Source organism: Salmo salar, chromosome 13, assembly GCF_965601325.2.
Source record: "Salmo salar chromosome 13, fSalSal1, whole genome shotgun sequence".
Lineage (NCBI taxonomy): Eukaryota > Metazoa > Chordata > Actinopteri > Salmoniformes > Salmonidae > Salmo > Salmo salar.
In genome coordinates, this window is record NC_138303.1 from 99,657,870 (window position 1) to 99,675,445 (window position 17,576).

Consider the following 17,576-nt stretch of genomic DNA (forward strand, 5'->3'; position numbering starts at 1 on the left):
TCTCATGCTACCACTAGAGTGAAAGCACCGCCAGCATTCAAAAGTGACCAAAACATCAGCCAGGAAGCATAGGAACTGAGAAGTGGTCTGTGGTCCCCACCTGCAGAACCACTCCTTTATTGGGGGTGTCTTGCTAATTGCCTATAATTTCCACCTGTTGTCTATTCCACTTGCACAACAGCATGTGAAATTTATTGTCAATCAGTGTTGCTTCCTAAGTGGACAGTTTGATTTCACAGAAGTGTGATTGACTAGGAGTTACATTGTGTTGTTTGTGTTCCCTTTATTTTTTTGAGCAGTGTACTTGGGTACTATTGTTTGTACAGATTAACGTGGTACCTTCAGGCATTTGGAAATTGCTCCCAAGGATGAACCAGACTTGTGGAGGTCTACCATTTTTTTCCTGAGGTCTTGGCTGATTTATTTTGATTTTCCACCCATGATGTCAAGCAAAGAGGCACTGAGTTTGAAGGTAGGCCTTGAAATACATCCACAGGTACACCTCCAATCGACTCAAATGATGTCAATTAGCCTATCAGAATCTTCTAAAGCCATGACATTATTTTCTGGAATTTTCCAAGCTGTATAAAGGCACAGTCAACTTAGTGTATGTAAACTTCCGACTTCAACTGTACATGTCAGCTACTACAGCGACCGAAATGTCTGCAACACTTAACCTTGCTGAGGAACATAACTTAACTAATTAACATTGTATGGAGATGCCAATGCCTAACACAAACACTGGCAGACATTATAATAACTTTTTCAGTGAGTTAGCCTGACTAACTCCCTCTAATCTGAGTAGTAAAAGTCTTAGTAGCAAAACTTTTTTCTAATCTGAGTAGTAAAGGTTTTTGAATATACAGTATGACCAGTTGAAATCCAACTTTTATTCAAAGACAAGTAAAACACAAGAACCAAAATGTCTGCTACCTTCCCTAGTCATTAGGTGCTTATTACAATGTTTTTACAATGTATAGGTTGATTTCATGTTTTTTTATAATTTCTGAAACTCTACTGCCATGGATTTTATCTCAATTTGAAAACCTGGTATAAAAAGGCTGTTTCACTTCTAATAGGAGCGTTCATGTGTGATCATTAGTGGCTTTACTCTGTTTGTAAAGGCAACTTTATTCAGCTGTTAAGTGTGGTGGAAACTATTGATCCAGAGCTGACATTTCCCCTGTTTACTCTGATTCCCCATTAAATACACTCATTATACTGCATTATCATGTGGGTACATTCACTATTAAATAAACTAGGGGTTTATTTATGCGAAACGTCCTGACAGTTTGGGTATGTGACAGATGATACTACGATAGATAAAGAGCAAAGCAGAGCTTATTGCACCAATATTCACAATTCATTTTATTATTCACAATTCATTTTATACAGATCTGCATGTCCCCTTCTATAACATGGGATGTGAGAGGATAACATGTGGTCTTTGACCTCAATCTGGAGTCAAAAGTAAACTCCCCCTTCTGAATACAAACACTTTCTTTGTTTCTGCCCTGCTTTTTTATATCTCTTAAAAATACTCTTTCATTGAAATCATTAAAACAACATCTGGATTGAGTATTGCTTTGAGAAACAGAGAAATCACTTTAGAAATCACCAGTCTAAACATTTTACTTTGGCCAAAATGTTCTCACAGTGAATAGGCTACAGCATTTAACAAGGCTGCATATTTTTGTTCTGTCTGGCTGTACATGTGTATGGGTTCAGAGTCGCCATAATCATTAACGCCTGTCTGTCAGTACCCACTGGGCACAGACGTCAATTTAACGTCTATTCTGCGTTGGTTCAAAGTAATTTTATTGAAATTACGTGGAAACAACGTTTCGCTACACTCGCAATAACATCTGCTAACCATGTGTATGTGACAAATAAAATGTGATTTTGATTTGACTCAACCAGTTTGTGCCCAGTGGGTATTAGTTAAATAAACATAGTCATCATACCCTGGTTGTCACATGCTTTCACCCTGTGAGCAGAGGTTATACCCTGGTTATGATACCCTGATCCATATTACATTCAAGTCAGGCTATGACAAACATTCCCCACGTCAAGTATCAAGTTGCAAAACAATAGTTTAACTCTAACCCAGAGACCTGACAGGGTCTCTCATCCAGCATTCCACTTCCTCTTTCATTAGTACTATAAAGCACACCTCAATTAAGTTTCTGACATAATCAACTCACACACAAAAATCGTTAAAAATACTAAAATCGTGCTGTAATTACAGTAGTCCGTATTCCAACATGAATCAAGCAATTAATTAATCAATCAATCATTCATCCATTAATTTAACCTTTTCCAGAGGAGGGAGTCTTTGGTTGTGACTTCTTAGCCTTGACCAAGAGTCTCTGTTTCTCCTGTAATTTCTCCTCCAGACACTGGATAAGGACTGGGTCAACTTTGGGGTCCACCTTATTGGCGAACCAGCTGCCGTAGTTCATGAGCCAGTTCAGCTCCCCAGCCCCATAGATACAAACACTGCGGACATGTTTCCCTGTGCATGTTGGGTAAAGCGGTCCCTCCAGGTAACTCCACTTCACCAGCCTGGTCTTGCTCAATAGGTCTGTGACGTCGGCCTGGGCCCGGGGCACCTCGCCCGGCACGCCCGGCACCCGTGTCAGAGTGGCCCAGAAGTGTTCGTCTGGGGAGTAGGTGTCATTCGACCACACCAGGAAATCCCTGGCCAGTGTAGACGTGTTCACATACGCTACAAACTCCCGCGAGAGCACGAAGTAGGCACTGCCGATGAACATCTGGATGCCGTGTGGGGGAGGCTCCTTGGCCTTGTTGGTTTTCACCGGCATCTGGATGTACTCGAAGGCGGTGTCCTGCAGCTTGTGGTGGAAGGAGAAACGCTGCTTCTTGTATTTGCTTGGACGACTCGTCTCCATCATATTACCCCCCTGGAGCTTCTTCAGGTCGGCCACCAGCTCTATGTTGGAGCGCAACGGAAAGTCCTGACCGCACAGGTTGATGACATACCTCCACTTGACCTCTGACCCCATGAGGTCAGACAGGCAGTTAAGGTCGGCTTTGAGGCGGCTAATGCTGGCGTACATCACTGTCTCCAGCTTAGAGGCGATAAAGACGTTGGGCAGACAGCGGGCCAGACCCTCCATGGCCTCTTTGAACAGTTCTGATGACTTCAAGTCGTAGTGGATACAGTAGATATTGTTGGGGGTGTAGACGGCCCGGAGAATCTTGTCCACCATGGAGGCAGATTTGTGGACCACCAGGGAGTAAGCCAGTGGGAAGGCCTGCTCCTCCTCGGACACCTGGACGGCCCCATAGCCCCTGGAACGGAGGTAGCGCGGGCAGTTAGAGGTCAGGTTGATCAAGCTCTCATCCTGCTCCCACACCACCCCTTGTTTTCTGATGGCCAGCGACTTCCCCACCTCGGCCGGATCCATGTTGTAGATGGCATTGCAGTCAATGTTGTAGCGGTTGGGAGGCTCGACGTCATCGTAGCCTGCGGTAGTCCCATACTGTTCAATAGTAACACTGTTTTTAACTGTGACCTTTAGGCAGAGCAGCAGCAAGGCACAGATCACCAGAAGCGATGATAAAGAAGAAATAAAATGCTTCTTCCGCAGTCTGCTTGGAAAAACACATCTAATTTTCATTCTGTGGTGAGACAAAAGAATAATAGTCAATAAATAACTAACTAGATAGCTAGTTATTTGATCTGTTAACACAAATAATCACCTTGCTCTGTAAAGTCAACATGATATCACAGGAAACGTCATCATGTCACATTTTGCGAAAAGTTAGGAATCAACCCACTGATGCTTGCTTAGGTCAATTGGAGCGGCTAACGGGGTTCCTAATAAATACCCCAAATACATTGCATTCAATGGGAAAAGATGAGCGTCACAGAGTTGATGCTTATGACAACACATGGCAGTAAATGGAAAAAGATGAGTATCAAATCAATTTACGTTTATGTCAATACATTGTAGTCAATGGGAAAATATGAGTTTCACAGGGCTATGACTAGGATTAGGGTTGAGCCACAAAGTGGACATGAAATGAGGGTTAGGGTCAGAGATAAGAAAAAGAAACAGAGCTGTGAACCCATAGAGCACACATTGATGGCTATACTGGAACTGTGAAGCTAATGGCAGTGGTACAGCTCTAGTTCAGTACGCTTTATTCCTTTTTTCTAATAATCACTTAGGCTATTGCACACTATGTGTCCATATAGGTTCAATTAGAGTAGCTATGGTTTCTGTTTTGTCATGTTAGTGTCCAGTTGTAACGAGTGCGCTGAGAGTCGAGTACAGGGAGTGAGTGTTTTAATAAATAAACAGAACAATAAACGCAGCACATAAAAAACGCACCGACAGGAAACAGAGTCAATAACACCTGAGGAAAGAGTCAAGGGGAGTGACAGATATAGGGAAGATAATCAAGGAGGTGATGGAGTCCAGGTGAGAGTCATGAGGCACTGGTGCGCTTCACGATGGTGACAGGTGTGCGGAATAATCAGCAGCCTGATGCCCTAGAGGCCGGAGAAGGAGTATACGTGACAGTACCCCTCCCCGACGCGCAGCTCCAGCCGTAGGATGCTGACAAAGGGAACGAACCGGGGATCAGGAGCGGATCGGTCACCCCTGCTGAAGCGCGGGAACCTGCCATGCCGGCTGAGGTAATCTGCCTTTTTGGACACCGATTATGGCAGATTACATTGCAATCAATGAGAAAACTGTGTGGCATGCTGACCACCTGTTACGCGAGTGCAGCGTCAAAAGGATGTTGTGGCTGCAAGGAGCCAAGGTAAGTTGCTAGCTAACATTAAACTTACCTTATAAAAAAAACGATCAATCTTCACATAATCACTAGTTAACTACACATGGTTGATGATATTACAAGGTTAAATAGCTTGTCCTGCATTGCATATAATCAATGTGGTGCCTCTTAATTTATCATCATATCACAGCCTACTTCAACTTCGCCAAACAGGTGATGATATAACAAAAGCACATTCGCAAAAAAAACACAACCTTTGCACAAATGTACCTAATCATAAACATCAATGCCTTTCTTAAAATCAATACACAGAAGTATATTTTTTTGAACCTGCATATTTAGTTAAAAGAAATTCCTGTTACAAGGCATTATTAACTAGGGAAATTGTGTCACGTCTCTTGTGTTCATTGCACGCAGAGTCAGGGTATATGCAACAGTTTGGGCCACCTGGCTCGTTGTGAATTTTACATAATTATGACATAACATTGAAGGTTGTGCAATGTAACAGCAATATTTAGACTTAGGGTTGCCGCCCGTTCGATAAAATACGGAATGTTCCGTATTTCACTGAAAGAATAAACGTTTTGTTTTCTAAATGATAGTTTCCGGATTTGACCATATTAACCCCTAGCCAACAGCCAATGGCATCGCACGGCGCAAAATTCAAAACCAACTAAAATACCACAATTCAATTTTCTCAAACAATCAACTCTCGTTAATCTAACCACATTGTCCGATTTCAAAAAGGCTTTACAGCGAAAGCAAAACATTAGATTATGTCAGGAGAGTACCCTGCCAAAAATAATCACACAGCCATTTTCAAAGCAAGCATATATGTCACAAAAACCAAAACCACAGCTAAATGCAGCACTAACCTTTGATGATCTTCATCAGATGACACTCCTAGGACATTATGTTATACAATACATGCATGTTTTGTTCAATCAAGTTCATATTTATATAAAAAAAAACAGCTTTTTACATTAGCATGTGATGTTCAGAACTAGCATACCCACCGTAAACTTCCGGTGAATTTACTAAATTACTCATGATTAACGTTCACAAAAAAACATAACAATTATTTTAAGAATTATAGATACAGAATTCCTTTATGCAATCGCGGTGTCAGATTTTAAAATAGCTTTTCGGTGAACGCACATTTTGCAATATTCTGAGTACATAGCCTGGCCATCATGGCTAGCTAATTTGACACCCACCAAGTTTGGCCCTCTGTTCTAGACTTGGGGACTGTGAAGAGACCTCTTGTGGCATGTCTTGTGGGGTATGCATGGGTGTCTGAGCTGTGTGCCAGTAGTTTAGACAAACAGACAGCTCGGTGCATTCAACATGTCAATACTTCTCATAAATAAAAGTAGTGATGAAGTCTATCTCTCCTCCACTTTCAGCCAGGAGAGATTGACATGCATATTATTAATATTTGCTCACTGTGTAGATCCAAGGGCCAGCCGTGCTGCCCTGTTCTGAGCCAATTCCAATTTTCCTAAATCCTTTTTTGTGGCACCTGACTACACGACTGAACAGTAGTCAAGGTGCGCCAAAACTAGGGCCTGTAGGTCCTGCGTTGTTGATAGTGTTGTTAAGAAGGCAGAACATCGCTTTATTATAGACACTCTTCTCCCAATCTTAGCTACTACTGCATCAAAATGTTTTGATCATGACAGTTTACAACCTAGGATTACTCCAAGCAGTTTAGTCATCTCAACTTGCTCAATTTCCACATTATTTATTACAAGATTTAGTTGAGGTTTAGGGTTTAGTGAGTGTTTTGTTCCAAATACAATGCTTTTAGTTTTAGAAATATTTAGGGCTAACTGTAACACGTGTCGTGTGTGGAGGACCAAGACGCAACAGGGAAGTGTATACTCATCTTCTCTTTTTAATATATAAGAAGGAGTATACAATTAACAGAAACAACACTAACAGTTCTGTCAGGTGACAAGCACAAAACAGAATACAACTACCCATAATCCAAACACACCCCTAATTATAGGACCTTCAATCAGAGGCAACGATAGACAGCTGCCTCCAACCGAAGGCCCTAACACCAATTAACTAAACATAGAAATACAAATGACTAGACAGAACATAGAAATAAACTAACATAGAACAATCACCAAAACCCTGGACTAATAAATCAAATACCCCTCTCTACATGGACACATACACACAACCACCCTGAACCACATAAAACAAATACCCCCTGCCACGTCCTGACCAAACTAAACACTAACAAATAACACCTTTACAGGTCAGAACGTGACACTAACTTATTCCTTGCCACCCACTCTGTTTCGTGTTGATTGTTTCTTTTATTTATTAAAACACTCACTCCCTGAACTTGCTTCCCGACTCTCAGAGCACTCGTTACAGAAAGGTCTACACCTGTTGTATTCGGCACATGTGAAAAATACTATTTGATTTGATTTAGCTTTTTTTATATTTGGTATTTTTATACATATTCTGTATTTCCACTGAAGATAGCAATAATTAATCAACACACTGAGAAATGCTCAATCTGAAGCCATTCAGCTATGGGTTTCACAGCCCTATATTAATGTTAGTTACATCAGCTTAAAAGGGTTTCTTTACAACCTATGGGGTAGAAGATGTTGGGAATAATGGTATAGGAGAGTCTGAAATGAATGAAATACCCTAACACCATGCCCAAACCGGACGAGCACGTGCGTCCGTGTGCGCCACCGAGTGCAAATTGATTTTGTCACCCCACACCAAACACGATTACGAAACGCAGGTTGAAATATCAAAACAAACTCTGAACCAATTATATTAATTTGGGGAAAGGTCGAAAAGCAATAAACAGGTATGGCAATTTAGCTAGCTAGCTTGCTGTTGCTAGCTAATTTGTCCTGCGATATAAGCGTTGAGTTGTTATTTTACCTGAAATGCTCAAGGTTCTCTACTCTGACAATTAATCCACACATAAAACGGTCAACCGAATCATTTCTAGTCATCTCTCCTCCTTCCAGGCTTTTTCATCTTTCACTTTATACGGCGATTGGCATCCAACTTTCATAATAAGGTGTATTACCACAACCGACCGACCGACCTCAGATCATCTTTCAATCACCCACGTGGGTATAACCAATGAGGAGATGGCACGTGGGTATATGCTTTTAAAGCCAATGAGGAGATGGGAGAGGCAGGACTTGCATCGCGTTCGGCGTCACAAATAGAAGCAACTTCTATTTTAGCGCTTGGCAATGCAGACGCTCGTTGGCACGTGCGAGCAGTGTGGCTACAATGATTGAATAACATCTATGTGTAAAAAAATTTTGCAACGCTCGTGTCGTGGTCAGCATGTAACCCTAAGCTAGGTTCAATGTCAGCAGCAATTTCCAGTGAGAAATGCACAGTCTGAAGCCATTCGGCTATGGTTTCACAGCCCAAAAACAATGACACAATATATATATCACCTTAAAAAGAGTTAATTTACAATCTCTGAGGTATAACATGTTGGGTAAAATGGTATAAGAGTGTCTGACATATAACATCTAACTTGAGTGCAGTCTTTGCCAATGAGATCCAAGAGGGGCCTAGCTTCATCCTTCATGATTAGGAAAAGCTGTGATTCTAGGCCAAGGGGGGGCTAAGTACATCCCGTGGGCCGTATCCAGCCCACCGGGCACTTCAATCCAGCCAGCGAGACACAAAAAAAAAAATTATAATCATGATTTTAAAAAATGTACCCCTTTTTTCTCCCCAATTTCGTGGTATCCAATTGGTAGTTACAGTCTTGTCTCATCGCTGCAACTCCCCATACGGACTCGGGAGAGGCGAAGGTCGAGAGCCGTGCGTCCTCCGAAACACGACCCAGCTAAGCCGCACTGCTTCTTGACACAATGACCGCTTAACCCGGAAGCCAGCCACACCAATGTGTCGGAGGAAACACCGTACACCTGGCGACCGTGTCAGCGTGCATGCCCCGGCCTACCACAGGAGTCGCTAGAGCATGATGGGACAAGGAAATCTTGGTTTGCCAAACCCTCGACTAACCTGGACGCGTGGCCAATTGTGTGTCGCCTCATGGGTCTCCCAGTCACGGCCAGCTGTGACACAGCCTGGGATCAAACCCGAGTCTATAGTGACACCTCAAGCACTGCGATGCAGTAGTAGAACGCTGCGCCACTCGGGAGGCCCCCGCAAATTGATTTTAACAAACAATTGGTCCCCCCAAAAATGCGGCCCTCCGTTGAATTTCATAAAGTTTGCCCACCCCTGTTCTAGTCCATAGAAAATCCTACATCCATCTCATTAGATCAGAACAGGATGATCAACAGTGATTCATATTACTGGTTTGCATTCTAAAAAAAGGATGCTGCAAGGATGCTGCATTTTTTGTCTAACCATATGATGTGAATCATTGTCAGGTTATTAGAAGTATATGCTTCAGTAACAACAGAACACCATGGTTGTAATAACACTTTAAACAGGTCGTTTGTAAATGTGTAGAATGTGTTTGTTTTGGGTCCACACTGGTAATTTAACTTGTGTAAATTAGACAGTCACAGAGGATTTTCTTCTGAATAACTGGTCAGAGCATAGTACTTTCCATTCAGCTTCAGGCAACTTGGATGTAAGGTTTGATCACACCTGTAGTGACTACTTCTATCCGTCACGCCCATTGTTGCTTATCCATTGTTCACTAGATATATCAATGTAATTACACCCAACACAATGTTGAAAAACAGAACGCTTCCCACCACTAGATCACATAACTAGATGTGAGCTGGACGTGATCCCACGCTGCCACCAATGTAGCGGAAGAAAGTGAAAGCTACAACAGGGACTCTAACTAGGGCTCATACGTGGCAAAGTGAGCTCTAACAGCCGTTGCCATGAAAGCCTAGTAGGCCTCTGGGCAGAGACAGTAGGCCTACAATGCTGGCATATGCCTTGTTACAATAGCCTAAGTATATAACATGATTGACTTGACTGTAATAATCATCATGAAATGGCCTTTGAAGTGCCATAAGTGTAAACCAACATAATTCATTATTTTACATTATCCAATTTAACTGAATTGATATGGATTAATTTATCATAGTCCAGACTCGTTGCAAATATAATGCAGTTGCACCCTGGGAATTTAAACCAAACAGTTTTTTTTTGCAGGTCTTCTGTTTCCCACATTTATTGATTAATTAATTAATTACCCAATCAAATACCTTCATCAATACCACAAAAAAAACTGACAAATACAGATTTATACTCCAATCTGGCAACCCTCAAAAAATCAGACAAAGCAACAGTATCCCAAAGTATTAAGCAAAAACAAGCATAGAAAACAGAATTGGCGTTTAAAAAACAACAACAATGTAAGGCTACTATTATATTTTAAGTATTTTGGTGACAACCTGGTTTATTAACATTATTGGGTTGTTTGTTTTTTTATTTAAATATATGTGGGACTCAAAAAAGGCAGTGTATAACACCATTGCCCAAAATGCATTGCTCAAATAACTTTCAAAAGATGGTTCCAAAGTTTGGTCCCCAAATTGTTTTTCCCCCATGTATGAAGTCACACAAACATGTGTGTGATTTCAAACTAATTAAACCACATAAAAACGCACGAAATCTGTTGAAATACTTTGTGTACATATTTGCACGAATTGAGTGTGAGATTGTGTTGCCCTTGAGGATAAGTACAGTTTATTGAATTTAGTTGAATTACTAGCAATAGACACGATTCCAACCACAGTTTTTATGCCGGTAAAATCATACTGTATAAAAAAAAATTCAGCACAGCTGTAATGGAAACAGGACATTTCGGTACAATTTTATAAATGCCGAAAATATGTTCGTTTGACATGGTGGGATATTTTTGCGTCGGTAAAATTAATGATGCGAGAAATTGCGGTGGAAATGCCTTTATGCACAAATATGTATATAATAACCATCATATTGAAGTACACATGGAGTCACGCGATGATATGGGGTGTGGTCCTCCAGTAGGACTCAGGAAACCATACCGTTTATTAGGCTACAGATTAAATAAATTATGGTTTACTTCACAAGGTGGTGAAAGTACAAGTGATGAGCTTGGTGCTGCTATTCTGGTGGCATGATAATCGATGATTGACTGCCGTTTGACAAATAAAAATATTATCCAATTCATCATGTCATCACAACCTACGTGCACTTTATCTGCGAGCTGTTGGCTAGAGCGCATGTGCCAAGACCGGAATCGGCAGTCACATTTGTTGTCTGAACAGTTTCTATGACAAAATATTGTAACGACCCTGGGTTTATAAACGCGGAAATCGACTCTGCCGGATGAGCATGCTTTTGCGGCACAGTCGATAGCGCGCCGGACTTCGGGCTTGAAGGTCGAGGGTTCGAGACCTGCTCCCTGCCTGCGTTTAATTACATTGTAAATTAATTACAAATAAACCCAGGGTCGTTACAATATGTATGACTTTACTCGCATAAAAACCGTGGATGGAAACGTGATTTGTGCTCACCATGTAATACTCTGGTAAAAACTATAAACTAATTTCACAGTGAATTACAAGATTTCACGTTTTTAACTACATTTCTCTTTGCACCAGCATAATTTACTTACATTACTTGTTGGATTGAGAAAAAAATCATTATTTCTCTTCAACCATCTTAGACCAAGGTCAATCGAAAAGTATGTGTCCTTTGCTCTTGCTGCTGCTACAATCCCACTCAGATCTGTAAACTTGTCATCAATTTCTCCAAAGTCTTATTCCATAGTCAGACTGCTGTTCGGTAACCCCTGATACCACACCAATGTGTTGCTGTTGTCAAGGATGAAGTTAATTGCAGAGCTCTGTCTGTCTTCTGTTAATGTCCCATCACGTTGAAATGATGCGCTGTGCTATATTTTTCTCTCCTTACACACAGACTCTGACAGAGCACGCGGAGTGAAGTTTCATTTTCACCGAAGCGAGAGAGAGAGAGAGAGAGAGAGATGGGTAGGTAGGTAGGTAGGTAGGAAGGAAGGAAGTATGGGAGGTGTGGCTAGGTTAGGTTAGGTTAGGTTAGGAGGGGTGGTGCATGACTATTACAATTACATTATGCAATGCGTAGTAAATTGCTGTGGTTCTTTCATGGTAAAATCAGTTATGCATGGGATTAATGACAGTCTATCTGGTGCCAGGGGAGTTTTCCTGATCTGGTAACCTAACCAGGCAAAACTCTGGACTTTATATGGTATGACGTGATTCATCTGTTGTGAAACTGTTTAATATGGGCTATGATGCGAGCAACGTTTTTCTAATCAGGTTACGTGATTTCTTTAAAACTCCTGGAAAAACTCATGGCCTTGGTGAGAATGAAAACCTTGTCAAACTGCAGCAACCTTTTACTTGTTCATATGAATTATAATTTAAAGAAGGACTGGGGGGTTCCTATAGACAGAGAAAGCAATATGACTGGACAATAAAACTCACAGGGCTGAGCTTGCTTTATGCAGATTTACGTCGTGTAGTCCTGCCCTATGCTGCTGCAGGCCTAACAAAACATTTACTCAGTCTGTGCTATTGTGTTTATTGATTAATTGCAGTTAATCATTTTGATAGAAAATGTCTAGGTAGCTTAGTCCGGCCAAGTTTGAATATAAACCAAATGTGATATAATTCACATTTTCTCACATACAAATGGGCTATAGGCTAAATATACAATACTTCCGCTTAATTTACACTGGCCAGAAGGACAGGGCGCATAGTAGTCTAGATCAGTGTGTCAACTCCGGTCCTCCAGGACCACCAATAGGCGCGCCTGATTCTACTTGTCAGGTAATCATAAACCCCTTGATAAGTTTAATCAGGCGTTTTTGTCTTTGGCTAAATTTAGGCAGCTATATTTATGTAAGAGTTTTTGCATGTCTGTCGGGAGTGATTTGTTATCACGCTTGCTAAATAAATACCGGAGGAAAGTGGAGAGCTCGACTTGCATGTTGTGCCCGGCCAGCACAACAGGCAAAGAGCCTGCAGCAACACTCCGATGTGAAGGACATATACATTGTGCGTGAGTTGACAAATCTATATAAATAAAATAGCACTTGTTTTGTGGTGATTGAAAAATGCTCTGGCAAATGCCGCTTCGCGAAACGTTTTCTGGCGGCAATGCTCTGACATGACACAGCATTGATGAGTGAGACATGGACTGTTTTTAGTGTCTTACACCATTTAAGCTATAAACGCCATTCAAGCTTAAGTACTTTACACCACTGCTGAAGCTGTGGCTTCCACCATTTTATTCATTTTAAACAATGTGACTTTTGATGCAAATTAGCTATTTTGACAATGTTCCCAACAGAACTTAATGCTGTGTAGTACTTAATGCTGATTGGTTTTTGGTTCTGTCTGGTTAGAACACTATGTTGAGACCTGTCATGCCAAATAGTGTGTTGTCGTCATCATATCAGAGAGCACACAATGTTTCAATTTGTCACTTTTTGCTTAAAAGGTCAGTACCCTGTCTTGCCTGCCAGAATTTTCAGACTGTGGCCCTGGAGTTGAAGCTCATCAAAGTTGTTTCACCATGGCACATGATTGGTAAGTGTCCCAATTAAAATTTTGCCCTGATAAGTTGTTTTGTAATGGTTTCTTTATTTGACCACAGCAGAGTTCAATGTTATTGAAAATCTGCGTACTGTATGACACAGATACGGGTAAAAATAAAGTAATCTTTTCTCTAACACTTTAAATGTTAGGGGTGGACCTCATCGAACCCTTCACAAAATCCAGGAATGGCAACAGCTGGTGTCTGACGGCGACCGATCACTTTACAAAGTGGGTGGAGGCAATACCCATTAAGGTCAGTAAAGGAAGTGTACGTGCTTAACACTAAATTCCCTTTTGTAACCCATTTTAAAAGAGAGCTTGGAACCAAAAATAGATTTTCGTTTTGTATGATACCCATCAAGGATGAGACTAGCGAGGCCACCTCCAAGGCCATGGTGAACATCTTCAACACCTACCCCCCAGGAGGTATCCCATCCACCAGAAGCAGTGAGTTCGGATTAGACTGATTCTCTGCTCTGAGTCGGCGGGGGACCAGCTTGAGGTAGGCTATACCTTCCAAAAGTGTTGAAAAGTACATATCTCCCATTTATAACACTGCACTAATCCATCAAATTTTCTCACAGTAATGTGTAACCTGTGTGTTTGGTTGTTTACGTCTGTCTCCTACCCTGTTCCCTTTAACTCTGCTCCTGTTCTGCATGAGCTAGGGGTTCTGCCCAACACCAGCCGTGGATCCAACTGCCTAAGTGAAATAAAGGTTAAATAAAACATATATAAAGAAACTGATGTCCACCATTACCAACCACCCTACAACTTTGCATTACATCAGCTACTGTTGTCATTATCTGCTAAGGAAGTTGTTTTTGCTCTGTCATACCTGGCACATAATGTGAGATACAGACTTAACTAAAAACACTAGCACTGCAAACACTCAGAACAAAGTGAGCAGCAGTGTCTGGACTTTGCCGTCTCCCTCTTCAAGTCCCTCTTCTGAGACTGGCTGCCTGTTGAGAACAAGTGACAGGCAGAACGTCCCCCCCATACAGCAACCACCTCCTCTATATTCCAAACACCATAATTCAGTATTTTAGTCTGATTGCTATGTGAGTGTACAAAATCGGAGAAAATGAATGACACAACTGTACCAAAAACTATCAAAGTGTATGTATTAAAATCTTAAATATTGTCAGGTTGGTTTTCACAGCTGTTTCACAAGGTGTTCGTTGTTGTAAATTGTAAGGTATCCTTTGATGGTATTTATTTGTTCCACATAATTCATTGTTGTATCCTAGGATCTACAATAGATACATATATATTCAACCTCAAGGGTTTACTAATGAGTTGTGTGTGATAGAAAACAATGATCATAATAGAGGACTACATGACAGCCAGACAAGCCAGTGTATCAATGGATTGGAAATTAGCTGATTTAGAGATCTGTAAGGTAAGTAACTTTAATGTGTTAAGCAGATTACACGTTTTCTTTGCCATTTCCGAAACGTAGTAATGTTTAAGACATGGATTTTATGTTGCAATGTTAACAAGGTACCCAAAAGCAGTTTGAATTAATGTTATCATTTTATTAACTAAACACTTGTTTAAACAGCGAAATTGTCACGGAAATCAGCCTTGTTTGTATGGCGATGATGAAAATACGTCATTTAGGCTGTAATAATCTCAAATTCTAATCATTATGTCATCACACCGTTGATATAGCAACGGACGCTAATAGTTTATTGAATCCAATTGTGGCGTAGAGGGGGATAATATTTGGCATGACAGGCCCATTACTGTCTTAAAGGGAAATATCACAATTTTCAACTTCATATTCATCATCTCCAGCACCACCCCAAAATCAATATGTGAAATCGTGCGATTCTATGATTTGAAGTAAAAAAGATTGGTGTGCATCGTGTGATTTTGACCAATTGTGAGTAGGCATTGCCTACTAGTTGCCTACTGATTGGTTGATGATGTCATTGGAAACACTTATCTTTCTATCTGCTTTACTACAAAACATAGAAACGTGCCATTTTCACATATGTTGTTGATGTTGGGCTGGTGCTGGAAATAATGAATATGAAGTTGCATTTTTTAGAAATGTCCCTTAATTGTTACACCACACGGACAAAGTTGCTTCCATTGAACGGTTTTATATAGCTGTGTTTTTGTCAATGGATGTACACCACTTCAGTTAGGAACAGCATGTGAAAATCCGTCAACAACATAACTATTTGCTTCTTCTCTTGCCAAGGCAAATGCACTAACTAAAGGTGGGGGGAGACGGTGTCCTGCAGCGCATCCAAGCGCCCTGATTGGTTGGATGAACAGCGGTGTGAAGGGTGATTGACAGGGCTGCAGGCCAATTAGGTTGAGAAGGACAGCCTTTTTTTACACTTACAGCATATTGTCTTTGGCGTCATTAAAGTTAAGACTGTTATTTTATAAATCAATTCTCTGTAATTATTATTACATGATTAAACTAATGATGTAAATGTAATTAACTAGGAAGTCAGGGCACCAAGGAAAATCTTCAGATTACAAAGTTATAATTTTCCTAATATAACTCTTCAGATATTTTAATATCTGATCAATTAGTCTTCTAATTAATGAATTATTCATCACCTCACGTTAGTCTCATTCCAAACGTTGTAAAATGTTGGTTATCTGCACAAACCCAGCCTTTACTAAGAATCATCCATACATCAATTGTCTTAATCATTTATTTACTAACTAAATAATCACAGAAATGCATAAACAATACATTTTACATTTTAGTCATTTAGCAGACGCTCTTATCCAGAGCGTCTTACAGTGGTGAATGCATACATTTCATTTCATGCATTTTTTGTACTGGCCCCCCGTGGGAATCGAACCCACAACCCTGGCGTTGCACACACCATGCTGGCGTTGCAAACACCATGCTCTACCAACTGAGCCACAGGGATATGGTTACAAGTAAATGATAGGGGAGGTTCCCTAGTGGGCTAAGCTGATATGATGGCTTGGTGGTCAAAGGGAAGTGAGTGTGGACTGAGAAGGGCGGGAAAGACAAAAAGAGTCACTACACAGTTGATAATTATATTAATTGAAATGCTAATCCTTTGCACATGAACGCTCACTCATCTGGGAATAATTGCAATCAATATATATTTACGCCCAGTCTGTCGTTGTGATCTCTGTTGGAATCGTCTGTCTTTCTGTTGGAAAGTTCATCCGAGCGTCTCTCTGCTTCCCTGAAGTCTTTTGTGGTGAGAATGTACACTTCAGAGTACCATTCAGAAATATGCTTATAGAATAGATGTTTCGGCGGTTGTCGGTCTTCTCATCCCAGGTTGACATCATTTCTAGCTGCAGACAGATTTGCTCTTATTCTGTCAGGATCGATAGTCTCAGAGTTGAACCATTTCCCGCCGTCTAGCCAATGCTCCACGTGGTATGGTTAGGAATTCAACAACCATTACAACCTTAGCTTATACTGAGGTTTTTGTGGTCTGAACTCAACCTGTGCCCCCTCGGTGTCCATCGAGATACGCGTGGTCTGAAGAGGATTTCTTCAGGAGGGGGTTTTATTCGTAACAGTAGAAAAGGGCTGTTCCATGATGCCAGATCATGTCTGTGCTCATGGGGGCGGGCCAATGACTTAGTTAAACTTTAAAGGGAATATAATTCTCTCACATTAACGGTTTAACAACACATTACACCATTTCACAAATAGTTTCAACTTTACTCATTCATTTTATACAACAATTAGACGCAAACCTCATAACGGAGGCACCTGTATAAACAGAGGTCTGGTAATGTGGCTGTATTGTCTTTCATGGGGTCACAAACACGAAACGGACCGGGTCGTAGCTGGCTTCTTCGCTGACCGTTTACACATTCTCCAAAACATGGATATTGTTCAGTTCTCAAGTTCTGTGATGTAGAATAAGTTCCTTTGTTCTACTGTGAAACTCTCTCTCTATACTGCATGGCCAGGAGGAGAGAGTCTCCTCCAGGAATTTACGACCTGAGATAACAGAATCTGGGTTTAGGAGAGCGAGAGGGGGAAGCCACTAGCTATACCCAAAGAGGGCCACGCCATGACAATATGATGTCATGGTCTACTTCTCTGCCATGTAAATCTGAATTCAGATCAGCAATAGCTTGTACCAATCAATAGGTAGAGCTGTTTTAGTAACTACATAAGATGGCGCCGTACTGGATGGCTGTCGTTTTGCAAGCTCCAACCCAACTTTGTTATTTTGTAATTATTTTGGTGTTTTTTTA

General features: G+C 41.0%; 2 protein-coding genes and 1 long non-coding RNA gene across 3 annotated transcripts in view; 1 reads left to right on the forward strand and 2 right to left on the reverse strand.

Moving 5' to 3' along the window:
• Window positions 1-11,664, reverse strand: part of fam169ab (family with sequence similarity 169 member Ab) — a 93,205-nt gene extending 81,541 nt beyond the window's left edge. Inside the window, exon 1 of the mRNA XM_082960511.1 lies at window positions 11,375-11,664. The gene's annotated coding sequence lies outside the window, so the exon portion shown is untranslated. The remainder of the gene's footprint in view (window positions 1-11,374) is intronic.
• On the reverse strand, window positions 1,342-11,665 carry LOC106568337 (beta-1,3-galactosyl-O-glycosyl-glycoprotein beta-1,6-N-acetylglucosaminyltransferase 4). Its single transcript, XM_014138596.3, has 2 exons — window positions 11,375-11,665; window positions 1,342-3,645 (listed from the first exon to the last, which is right to left on the reverse strand). Exons 1-2 carry the CDS (start codon window positions 11,401-11,403, stop codon window positions 2,310-2,312), a joined length of 1,365 nt encoding a protein of 454 aa, XP_013994071.1. The 5' UTR covers window positions 11,404-11,665; the 3' UTR covers window positions 1,342-2,309.
• Window positions 11,666-13,136: 1,471 nt separating this feature from the next.
• On the forward strand, window positions 13,137-16,874 carry LOC106568338 (uncharacterized). The gene is made up of 3 exons (XR_001320265.3): window positions 13,137-13,334; window positions 13,493-13,596; window positions 13,706-16,874. It is a non-coding gene; the product is annotated as an uncharacterized LOC106568338 (long non-coding RNA).
• The last annotated feature ends 702 nt before the right edge of the window (window positions 16,875-17,576 follow it).